Genomic DNA, 11,644 nt, shown 5'->3' with positions numbered 1-11,644 from the left:
CCTGAACCGTCTCTTAGCCTAGGCTGCTGAGGGGGTTCCCATGATGCACTGATTGTTTCTTTTTCATTCACTTGTTTTTACTCTGTTTAGACACCACTCTGCATTTAATCATTAGTTATTATTAACCTCTGGCTCTCTTCCACAGCATGTTTTTGTCATGCACAAGACAAGAACTGGAGCGAAAATTGATGGTCAATCTAGGTAGGAGGTCAAGAGAGGTAAAGCCATCGGTAAAACACGGTGGAGGCTGGTCATGGTTTGGGGCTGCCAGTAATGTTGGGGATCTTGTCAAAATTTATAGCAGTACAAACATGGTAAAGTACCATCAGGTTTTTATCCACTATGTGTTACCACCTGGAAAGGATCTGATTGGCAGCAATTTCATTTTTCATGACAGTGATCTCAGACACAGTAATGCAGTAAAAGTGTACCTGGATAGAAAAGCACACAATGGAGCCCGGACCTCAACATTGAAGCAGTGTAGGATCATCTTGAAAGAGAATGTAACAAAAGGCATGCAACATCCAAAGAAATATCCATGGATGTTTGCATGTTTTAATAAATTGCTCCACCTATTTCCTGTTTTTGGAGCAAAACAAAGAAAAAAAAGAATTGAGGGGTGGCTCAAGACTTTTGCACTGTACTGTATACCCAGAACTAATCTACTCAGCATTGGGGGAGTATCGTCCACACCTGTACCCTGTCAAGTGAGCATCACATTTGATTGTGTAGGTAAAATAGAGAACTCCCTTGCGCAGCTGACAGCTTAAAGAATGAGTTCCTCGCTCAGGACGCAGAACACACTTTCCTGCAATATCATTGTAAAGCACATCCCTATCCCAGACTTCAAGCCTCAACTCCTGACCCAGTTCCACTGAGCCAAAGTCATATGTGGCATTCCATACTGGGTTATTGTCATCCATCACAGTTTCAGTCTCTTCATATATGCCGCTGTAGAAGATCTTTACGTAGGCATCTGTTTTTGTGAAGGTGTCTGCCTTCAGGCCCGCAGCTCTGTGAATCTCTAGTCGGAGAGTTCCTCTCCCAGTCCTTAAAGGGCAACAGTTATGGTCCAGGTTGGGAGTTGGGGAGCAGTTCTTGAAACCAAGTTGGTCCTCCTTCAGCTGGTTCTCTTTGATGTACTCTGAGACAACGATTCTCAGATTAGCACTGATTTGTGAATCTTCCACCAATTGATGCAGAGGGAAGATGGCATAAGAAACCACATCGGGGTTGTCATGAAGGCTGTTCATCCAGCTGTGGTACGCTTCAGATGGGTCCTGTTGGTAGAGGATGTCAGGGAAGTACCTCTCCCCTCCAGTAACCTCAATCTTGTGGGTCATGAAGCCTTGGTAAAAGCCCATGCTCATGTTGCCCTTAAGGAGGCTGTCGCACCTGTTGGAGAAAGATGCATTGGCAGGGAGGAAACCCAGAGCCATACGGAGTTCAACATTCAGGCATGTTTTGATCTCAGACTCAGAAAAGCCCTTCAGGGTGGCCAGGCAGGTCCTGAAGGCAGTGATCCGCCTCACCTTACCACCTAGCTGGACCTAACACAAATAAAGGAAACAGTAACAAAATCCCTCATAACTTCTATGTTAGCATCTTTAGCACCATCTCAGTATTATTTTTGCACCGGAAACACTTTCCACAACCTAGGTACTCCAGTATTAAACCTCTGTGTATCCAACAAGTTTCACTGACCTGGTGTATATAGTGTGTCCCATAAGTGTCTATCAGTCGTCTGTATAGGGCTCTGTTCTGGCTTGTGTTTAAACTCCGTGGGAGTCTCTTTAGATGCTTTGTGAACGCTGCACTCAGCTGTGGATGATCAGCCAGCCTGTAGCTGCAAAAACAAAAGGCATGTGAAGTTCAAGCATAACACAGTGACAAGGGAGAAACACAGCTAGATCTCGGTCATTGAACTTTTTTTTTTGCTCTGTTATCAGCTTGTAATTTAATTTCTAAACTTTTAAATCTTTATTAGTTCCAAAAGTAAAAAAATTTGCTCATGCTGTAATTGAGGGTATCCTTTTAATTGTAACAAATATAATGCTGCGACCCATATGTGTCAAAACTGCCTTCTCATTTCTTTGCAATTAATTTCCCACCATTGTGAAAACTAACACTCTGTCTCTGTTTAACTAAGCCTGTGCTGCTTTACCTGTAGTAGGTGCAACTGATTTCATGAATGGCAAAAGTGGCTTTGTCCACACTGTGCTGCGAACGTGCAAACTTTGCCAAATCTGAGTGGCTTCCTCCCAGCACTGCCTTTCCAATATTATCAAGGCTCAAACCCAAATCCCAGTTGTTGTTAACCAGTGAGTTGGAGCTGCGCAGCAGGGAATCCACAGAATGGTGAAGTGCACTGGAAAGCTGCTTACTGCAGCGGCTGAAGGGTCGCCAGTCAAGCACTGAAGCTGGAAGTCTCTGAATCTGTGGAGCAGATGAAAGCCAGGAAGTGGAGCGGGATGCAGGTGGTGGATGAAAATATAGGAAATTGAGGGGGAGGAAAAATGCAGGGGAGAAGATGAAAAGTACAGAAAACAATTGGGTTGGAATTGAAGGAATGAACTTGAGGCTGATAAAGAGTGGGAAGGTTAAGCAGCAGGTTCAGTGTTTTCACCTCTCCTTGTTGGAATCGGTTCGGACACAGTGTGCAGGTGTCATTATCAGCCAGGTGGGCTTTGACATTGATGACATATGCTCCTGTTCGACGCATCCGCACCACATCAAAGCCTTCTCCGGCCAGATTGTGGCCTGGGACAAAAGGAGCTTTCTCGCATTCTGACCCTCTGCCACTCTGACAGCCCTGGACTCTGAGGTCTTCCAGCATAACTGGCAAAGCCAGCATAAACAGGAAAAAATGTCTCCGCTGGTATCCTCCTTTGTGCATGGTTACCTAAAGGTAACACAATACAGTGAGGGGGGGGGAAGTCAGTGAAGCTTAGATTTTAATGGTTACTTTGTATAAACATATTTTTGTAAATGATTTATTTGCCTTTGAAGTGAACAAAATGTGAATTAGAAGTTATATTTGTTTAACTGCAAATGCAAATAAGCTTCTAATCCTCTTAAATATATAAACTGTAATCAGGCCAAAGATGATGTGTTGAAGCTGAAAACATGCACGAGTGGCATACATTCTTACCTTGTACTAGCTTTCTTTGTCCTCTATGTTCTGTCTTTGTCCAGTATTTACCCCCCTCAACTAAAAAAATCTCTCCTGATTTTTTTAACTCCTCTTCTTTACCCACGTCATTGATTGCACAGCTCACTGTAAACAATGGAACCCCTAGCTGAAGTCTCGATCCTGCTGATAATAAAATCACGGTTGGACGAGCCTTGGCGTTGCTGAGAGGCTGTGCTGGAAGCCTGCTGCGTGCACACTTTGGTCGATCATCTGCCTTTTGAAAAGACCGTGGAGGGAGTTCGCTGGCTATGCCGGTCTCTCCCTCTTCCCTTCTGTCTCTCCCTCTCTACCCTAAGGCATTACCAATTTCCTGAGCATGAGTAGGTTTGTTTTTATGCTCAAGACCCAGTTCTGTAAATCCCTCACAGCCCTGTATGTCTGTGTGCACGTGCATGCGCATTTGTGGGGGAGGGAAATTTTATGTAGTCACGAGAGAAAAGATGAGCACTGGTCTGAGTAGTCTTTACAGGAAATGGGTGTGTGTTTATGTATGTGAGTGTACAGTACACGGGTGTATGTCTGTTGGAGTGAATCTGTGTTTTTGTCTATATAATGTCTGAGCTGGTCTGTCTGTGTACTGATAACCTCACCAAAACCACGAGGTCAGCTTTGCCACTGTCTATTTATGGATGTGGGTGGCATGCCTGTGGTTTTTCTCCCTGAGGACAAAGAGGGAGGAAAAAAGTGTCTTTCTGCACATTGTGCGTCTTAATCAGTGTAAGACATACAGAGATTTTGATTTCAACTCAATCATGTTTAACAAAAGAATATTTTGTGTGGTGCCGTGCTGACAGATTTATGCTTTCCTACTTTAAATGCTCTTCACGTTTGGATTTTGTAAATTTTGCATTGTTTTGTAATTTCACACTATAATGCAGCTAAAGTAAAAAGTTGCAATTAAATATGCTTCAGATCAGGTCAAAGATTTAGCACAAATTCATTTGTTGTAGCATTAAAAAAAGAATCACCTACACACTGATCTAGATAGATCTGTTGCGAGGGCTGGTGCTTTGCATGCTGGGCATGGACGAGCAAGGCAAAGTGTAAACTGAGTGAAATGTTTTATTTAAAGAAAATATACATGCAAGATCTGACCTTTACCTCACAAGGGTTGGAGTGGAAGTTGTGAAACTTGTTTGTCTTAAAAGGGTGTCATATCAAAAACTGTTTGACAACTATTATTTCACTGATATAGGCATTTTCTCTACATGGCTAGAAAAATATGCAGGAATAAAACAATAAAATTAAAACATATACTTTAGACTTGTACATTGGGAAATAAAAACAAAGTGCTCATCAGTTATGTTATACATGGTTTATTGCAAGCAGTTTTAAAGTCATACAAAGTTCTTGTGCAAAATTACAACTTATATACAATATTATGGTATTATGCATCTTGACCTCAAGGGGGTAGTATTGGATCACTGTTTACATTGAAAATCACTTCTGCTTTCTGATTTGAAAGGAGCCATTTAATCGTTTAAAATATAGGGTACTAGAAATCCATTTGCCCCAATCTATAGTACAACAGTTTAAAATTCATGAGAACAGAATACGGAGTATATATACTAAAATCTAAAAGAACTGATTCAAAATAGAAGTTCAGCGCATTTTTTTTCTGTGCTGGAAGAAGCCTGGCTGACTATACAATCAAAAAAGAAGTTAAAAGCTGAATATGTCACACTAGTTTAATCTGCATCTGAGTGCCCAATCCTTATTATTTTCTCAGGCCTCATCTTGCAGGGTCTCCCTCTCAGCCTGTTCATGCATTTCCTCATAACCTCTAGATCTAAATCCAGATATCGTCCTCCTCCTCTTCACCAGGAACACTGCCACTATGACCACCACCAGCATCAGACCCATCCCCCCAAAAGCTATTCCTGCCTTTTCTCCACTAGACATCTGATTGAGTTCAGGGTTAAGGCTTTGAACAATTTCCTTGATTTCCTCTGGTTTAGCAAGTTTCCACATCTTGGTCTGGCCCACTCTGACCCAGCTGTTTTCTCCTTCAGTCATCACCATTACTGTGTTTGTGGCCTGCATGCTGATAAGTGGAGGATTTGTGAATGGAGGCAAGCGGATTGGTTGGAGCTCTCCACCAGTGAACAGTCCAGACTGCACACAGTAGAGAATTTCACAGCCATCACTGACTGCAGCAAGGTGCTGACTGAACTTGGGAGGGCACCTGCGTTGATTCATTGCCAGTGGGTTCCTTGACTGACAGCTGAAGAGGCCTCCGAATGGTACTGAGAATCTGGTACCTGTCTCATAGTCATTACTCACACAGATCACCTCACCATCTGAGAGAAATTTCAGTGGAATGAAGTTTGGAGGACAGCTTTTGCTTTTTGTAAGAGGGTTCAGGAGAGAGGGGCTGTATATTCCTCCAAACAGATACCCTGAGTTTTCTGGGGCCTCTCCATTTGCAGAGCACCAGTAGGTGTTGATACGAGCAGAGCGAACATGGTTTACATCCTGACACCGTCTGTTGTAACAAGTTGACCATCCCAGAAATCCACAGGAATAACGTTCCTCATAACATTCATACTTAAAGTAACTCTGCTGTCTCACTTCTGATCTCAGTAATGTTGGTGTGTAAGGTGGACGGCAGGAGAAGTCACCTGTATCTGGGTTTTTCTGGGCCAGGGCATCACAAAGTGGACCTGCATCTGAGCTGATTTTTTCACACTGCTGGTAGACGCCACCAAAACTAAGGTTTGTAGCGGGACCCTCACAGGAATTATCATCAAAGTTAGCCTGGAAGTTGAAGTTCTTGGAGTTGATGTCAACACACCCAGGGCGCTTGTTGATGTTGTAGTAGCGCTCTATGGCCTGACTGACTGTAAGAGCAACTTTTCTGGTCGTAGGGTGTGGCAGATCAGGGACAGTGTTGGAGTTTATAAAATAGTGTAGAGGAAATCCTGAACGATCGATGGCAACAAGGTTATTGCTGGTACTTTCCTGCCATTTCTGCAGAGTGATGCCAGGATAAAAAGGCATGCCTCCATGGCTTTGAATGAGGGAGTATGTAATGTTGGACTGATATGTTTGAAGTGATGAGCTCTGTTGGGAACTTTCACTGCTAATATCAAACTTCAGTTTATCAAAGAAGTTTAAGCCAGCCTGCGCTTTGACAGAGAAACTTTGTGACTCACTGTCTGACACATATGAAGAACGGAGATAGTCCTCCTGCACCAAAGCAGCCCCAGCATCGACACTAGTGATGACGTGAGTTCCATAGTCCAGCACCATCTTCTCTGAGAGATAGTCTGCATACTTTGTCTGGTTGTTCTCAATGGCATCAGCGATGTCTCTGATTTGCTGAGCAAATCGTGTGTCCAACGTGAAGTCCGGATAAGCCTTGACTGTGTAGATGAAGTTACGAACCTTTTGAAGGAGAGAATTATGATATCATTAAATGCTGCTGTATTTCTACCATTTTGTTTTGTCATGTTGACAATCCATTAAAATTTGGCTCACATCCACCAAGGTTACCAAGATCAGCTTAATGATTTGTTACAATTTACTACATATTATAACAAGTGTGGTTTGTGTATTGTCAGCATACCATATAATGATTTAAAAATATGTCAGATTTTTGTATTCTTATTTGTATTTCCTATTTTGCTTTCCATAATGTTCTCTGGTTGTGCATACTTTAGTTATTTGTAACTGCATTTAGCGTTTATAGTTAATTCCCTGAGTTTGTTTTCCTGCCTTCCTGTGTTATCTGTGTCCGCGTTTCTTGGATATTCCTTTGTTCACTTACATCCTGTTTTATTTTGTTGGTCCGTCCTTGTGTGTGTGCAGTATTTAGTTTTTCTTCCCTTGTCTTCCCTGATTAGTCTCACCTGTGTTACCCTGGTGTTTTCCATGCCCGTAATTACCCAATGTGTGTATTTAAGCCCTCAGTTTTCCCTTACTGTCTGCTTTCCTGGGCGTTTTCCTCCCTTTAGGACTTTTTTGAAGTCTGGTTTCTTCAGCCATCTATGCCCTGTTATAGGTAGCGAGCTCAGTATTCCCACAGTGTATTTCAGTCATCTGGATTCATTTCTCATAACACTGGCAATCAGGATAAACGCTCAGAGGAGGCTGGTTATCAAGTTGCTAAATTAACCCAGGATTTCCCCTGCGCGTTCACATGAAAGGGGCGGTGTTAACAGCATCTAAAAGAGCGTTTCACAGGTCACCTGACTCTTCGTCCACAAAAAAATGATCCCTATGAGTGCCACCTACCAGTTATCAATAAATCTATTAAAAAAAAAAGTAAAACATATACCAATAAAATGCAACACTGTTGTAAAAAGGGACATGAGATAAATCTGGTGATTTAGCGCAAAGAGCGGTAAAATAAACACTTTAATTCCAGTTAATCGTTTTATCGCTGGGTGCGCTCTCTGTTTATTTCTGAGGTGACGGCTGCTCTGAAACTTTAAACTTGATCCATTTAACATTTTTTAAAGTTACTGCCCCACAGCCTGATAAAGGAGGTAAGGAAATGATTGAACAAGTATTCTTGGATTAAGTGGTTCTAATAAATTACGGCTTTACAAACTGCACATATAAAACGCATTTCTCCCGGGAGAGGATCCATATTACACTTAAAACATGTTGTAAATAGAAGAATCAGTCTAAACGTTATGCTTCCAACCGATTTTTAAACAGAAACTGAACATAATCTGCTTCCGACAGTTTCAGTTTCGATTCTTGCAGACTTTGTGGTGTTCAACGGTTTGAGAGTACAATTTAAAAAGGGAATTTAAACATTGGCTTAGTCAAGGCACAAATTTAATGAGGACAGCAAGTGCAAGTGCTGTTTTAAGGTCATATTAATGCTTACAGAAAAATCTAATTTGCTGACAATTTGTTTTATAAATGGAAAATTACTTTAATATGTAAAAATGAGCCAACATCACGTGTGTTTTTTTTTCTTTCATTTTATACTTTCAAAACATATGAAAATCAGAACTTACCTGCACTCTGGCTGTATTTGAAGAATCTTTGATCTGATGGCTTTTCATCCTCTTGTTCTCAGAAGAAAATTTGCCATTGAGACCCGGTGGGAAGGATATGTCTGAATTAATGCTTTCAGATGTTGAGCTTTTTTGCTCAAGCCAGGACCTGATTATTTCTGAGCTGGTCTCCACACCTGTCTCTTTGTGAGGGATGACAAATACTTCATCTGGGATAAGGTAGAGCCCATCTTCAGTTGTCTGGCATTGGAAGTAGCTGATGTTCATGACTCGACCCATATCCATATTTTGGAGATTGTCCCATCCTCCTCCAGGGACCACCTCCAGTGCTGTGATGGAGAGGTTGGTAGAGGTTCGGCATTGCCTGAGCCAGTTGGTTGGACGGCTTACAGGTACTGAAGAGCAGAAATGAAGGAAAGAGAGGGCCAGGAGGATCATTGATGTTTCCATCATGACTGTAACAGAAGTGATGGCTGAGACCTCTGAATATAAACCTGAATCATGTCCCTCCTACTGTCATATGACCATTCTCCCCCTGTTAATGTACAACAACAAAGGGGAGGGGGGGGGGGGTTATTTTACTTTCATTATGTTTATGTACAGTGCATTATACTGTTGGAATTGTATGCAACTTTATTTTGGTTGCTATGAATTATCATAGCTTCTGTTTTTATAAGTTGATAATTTTCTATGTTATATTGTTGTCCCTTTTATCTTGATGGGCACACACAAACACACACACAGGTATGTGTAAACATACGTGATTTAATCATGTGAGTGAGTGAAATAAAACAGCTGCGAAGGAAGCCGTCCCTAGGAGATCTTTTCCTCTTTGTTCCGAGAGAGCTTAGAGGACGGTTTCCCCTTGCTGCAAGTAAAAATAAGAGTTGCGTGCTTTATTCCATGTTTTATAAAATGATCTGAACCTATCAATACTGTTTTAGCTGAGAAAAAAACTGTGGTTACCTATTTAAGAGGAGAGCAAAAACCTGTTATTCACCTACTGCACATAGTCCTACATTAATTTATGGTATCTAATTGTTTATTTGATTTAAAGCTGTCAAATGTGAAATGAACTGTAACACAGTACTTGTCTATGAAATTTATCAAAACCTGTCAAAATGTGTAGTTACAGGTAAATGAGACCTCCTGGTGTATTTTTGGGTAAATCAATCCATTTATTAAATCATTGAAAACACACTTAATTGTTAGTAATAAGTAATAACATTAAAGAGAAAGCTAAAATGTAAACACATCTAAAAATAATTATGAAAAAAATGGTCACATGAGTGTGAATCACTGGGAATTTCCATTCAGACAAGTATATTTATTCAACCATCCTGTATATGGAATGTTTTCACATGCTGGAGAGAATCTGGCTTGACTGGTTTGGCATGGGTGAATGAGATGACAAATGTCTAAACAACATATGTGAAAATCCAGAAGAAAGACTGCAGGGAGAATTGTTTGGCCTCCCTTACAGTATATTATGAACATGTTTTGTTTACATGTAAAGTAAATACATTTTTCTTTATATAGCACTTTTCAAGATAAATATCACAAAGTGCTTCACAACAAAAATCTAAAAGATTAAAACAAAAAGAGAAGGGTCTTATGAGTGTACATCAATGGGAAATTCCACATAATTTATGAGGCTCTGCCTAACCATCAAACCTTGAGTCTATGGCAAACTATAAGACGAATAAACAAAACTCCCTTTTACCAAAAAGACTTCAGTAGAACCAGGCTCAGGGAGAAGCAGTCCTTTGCAGGACTCTTTTGGGGGAAACAGGGCCATATATTAGACCAAAATTTGACCAGCTACTGGACAAAGCTAATATGCATGACATATAATAGTGGTTCATAAAAGCATGCAGTGTGTAAAAAGATGCAAGCGTTGAAGAAATGCTTTATCAATAAACGTTTTGGTTCTACTTTTCAAAACTCCAGGAACCACAAGTGCTTTAAGGCTCCTAGTGTGTTTTGCTATAGAACTTGTGCTAACATCTTGCCTTATCTGTTTTTGAAGCTTCCCTCACCTGTTGTGCTACTCACCCCTGTGAAAAACCTCTGTGGAATTTCCAAGCTGGTCCACACTTTCTTGGAAGGAAACAAGAAACTTACCTGTCATCTGCCTGTCCAACCTCCACCACTTGCAGCACTACATGAAAATCTGGTCAGTCCATTCTCCTCTTGCCGCTGTCTCCCAGAAAAAGACCAAAAAAGGACCTAAACTATTAAGACATTCCTACCTCACCATAGCTCTGTCATCTACTGACAGTTACTGGATTCAATGCATTCATTCAGTTCAGTTCAATTAATTCCAGAGACTGGCGCCGGGGTGGCTCAGGGGTGAAGCAGGCAACCACACACCTATTCCGCTTTGCGGTGCGGGCGGCGCAAGTTCAAGTACCAGCTTGTTGCTGATTTGGCTGCGTGTCTTTCCCTGTATCTTTACCCCATTTCCTGTCTCTCTATACTGCCAATAAAAGCTGCTGTGGCCCCCCCAAAAAAAAATCATTCCAGAGACCTCAGAAGTGCATTCCATAAAATCCATCCATCCATTTTCTTCCACTTATCCAGGACTGGGTCACGGGGGCCTCCAGTCCACCTCCTCCAGTTTATCTGGGCCAGCCGAGAGATATAATCTCTCCAGTGTGTCCTGGGTCTGCCCCAGGGCCTCCTCCTGGTATCATATACCCGGAACATCCAGCCCAAGAGGCACCCAGGAGACATCCTAGTCAGATGCCCAAACAAGAAATTCTGTCTATAAAAATTATAACCAAGTACAGCCCTCGCAGAGTCCAACACCCACTGGAAATGAGTATGATGGGTTCATCATCATTCAGTAACAGACAAAGCACACCAGTTTTGACTTCCAAGCTTGCAAGGGGAGACCTTTCACAGAGCTCAACACCTGAATACTGCAAAGATGAAGTCTCTGAAAAGCTGCTCCCTTGGAGTCAGTTTTATTGCTTCGATTACGTCACAGGTTAAGTTCAATTCCAGATCATGACATTTTGAAATAGACATGTGGGGGTGGTGTGTGTGTGTGTGTGTGTATGTGTGTCTCGTCTGGATGTGTGAGACTGAAACTGTTACTTCCTTTTTCGATACTTAAGTTTCCAATAAGTACAACATGTTCAAAAGGCCATATATGGTGATTTTGTGCACTCAGTAAAATGTGACAGAAAGAATTATGATAACGTATATTTACAGCTCCAACAATTCCCTTTTGTTTATCATTATTCTTGACAGGTTTAACATCAGCTACATGCCACTTGCGCTAGCATTTTCAACATGTGCTTCATTCTTTTTACACTCCAGTAGTCCCAGCATCCGTGTCTTCAACTTGCAGTTGAAGATAAGCTGCTGCATAATCTGAAAAAGCTTTATTAATCATTGAACGAATACAAGGTAAAATACACATCATAAAAACACAGAACAGTATGAATATGGCTGCGATTAGTGTCACAGT

The 11,644-nt window shown here is 41.4% G+C and overlaps 2 protein-coding genes across 5 annotated transcripts; both read right to left on the bottom strand.

Annotated features, from left to right (window-relative positions):
• Positions 1-34: 34 nt before the first annotated feature.
• On the bottom strand, positions 35-3,903 carry prf1.5 (perforin 1.5). 2 transcript variants are annotated; one of them, XM_030737965.1, is made up of 5 exons: positions 3,152-3,903; positions 2,627-2,902; positions 2,165-2,436; positions 1,705-1,846; positions 35-1,550 (listed from the first exon to the last, which is right to left on the bottom strand). In XM_030737965.1, exons 2-5 carry the CDS (start codon positions 2,894-2,896, stop codon positions 663-665), a joined length of 1,572 nt encoding a protein of 523 aa, XP_030593825.1. In that variant the 5' UTR covers positions 2,897-2,902; positions 3,152-3,903; the 3' UTR covers positions 35-662. The 2 variants fall into 2 exon arrangements, with proteins under 2 accessions (XP_030593825.1, XP_030593824.1); XM_030737964.1 differs by lacking the exon at positions 3,152-3,903 and having other exon boundaries at positions 2,627-3,018.
• A 606-nt stretch (positions 3,904-4,509) lies between these two features.
• Positions 4,510-11,092, bottom strand: LOC115785801 (macrophage-expressed gene 1 protein-like). Of its 3 annotated transcripts, none has more exons than XM_030737669.1 (3): positions 10,291-11,092; positions 8,167-8,701; positions 4,510-6,580 (listed from the first exon to the last, which is right to left on the bottom strand). In XM_030737669.1, exons 2-3 carry the CDS (start codon positions 8,617-8,619, stop codon positions 4,919-4,921), a joined length of 2,115 nt encoding a protein of 704 aa, XP_030593529.1. In that variant the 5' UTR covers positions 8,620-8,701; positions 10,291-11,092; the 3' UTR covers positions 4,510-4,918. The 3 variants fall into 3 exon arrangements, with proteins under 3 accessions (XP_030593529.1, XP_030593530.1, XP_030593528.1); XM_030737670.1 differs by having other exon boundaries at positions 8,167-8,561; XM_030737668.1 differs by lacking the exon at positions 10,291-11,092 and having other exon boundaries at positions 8,167-8,733.
• Between the last annotated feature and the right edge of the window lie 552 nt (positions 11,093-11,644).

Source organism: Archocentrus centrarchus, chromosome 9 (assembly GCF_007364275.1).
Source record: "Archocentrus centrarchus isolate MPI-CPG fArcCen1 chromosome 9, fArcCen1, whole genome shotgun sequence".
Lineage (NCBI taxonomy): Eukaryota > Metazoa > Chordata > Actinopteri > Cichliformes > Cichlidae > Archocentrus > Archocentrus centrarchus.
This window is presented reverse-complemented; position numbering and strand designations above follow the sequence as displayed.

Coding starts and splice junctions, on each gene's coding strand:
- prf1.5 (XM_030737965.1), bottom strand. CDS start 2,896: ATGCACAAAGGAGGATACCAGCGGAGACATTTTTTCCTGTTTATGCTG. Junction 2,437..2,626: donor ACCGATTCCAACAAGGAGAG/GTGAAAACACTG, acceptor TCTGCTCCACAG/ATTCAGAGACTTCCAGCTTC. Junction 1,847..2,164: donor ATCAGTTGCACCTACTACAG/GTAAAGCAGCAC, acceptor TTGTTTTTGCAG/CTACAGGCTGGCTGATCATC.
- LOC115785801 (XM_030737669.1), bottom strand. CDS start 8,619: ATGATGGAAACATCAATGATCCTCCTGGCCCTCTCTTTCCTTCATTTC. Junction 6,581..8,166: donor CAAATACAGCCAGAGTGCAG/GTAAGTTCTGAT, acceptor CTCCTTCAAAAG/GTTCGTAACTTCATCTACAC.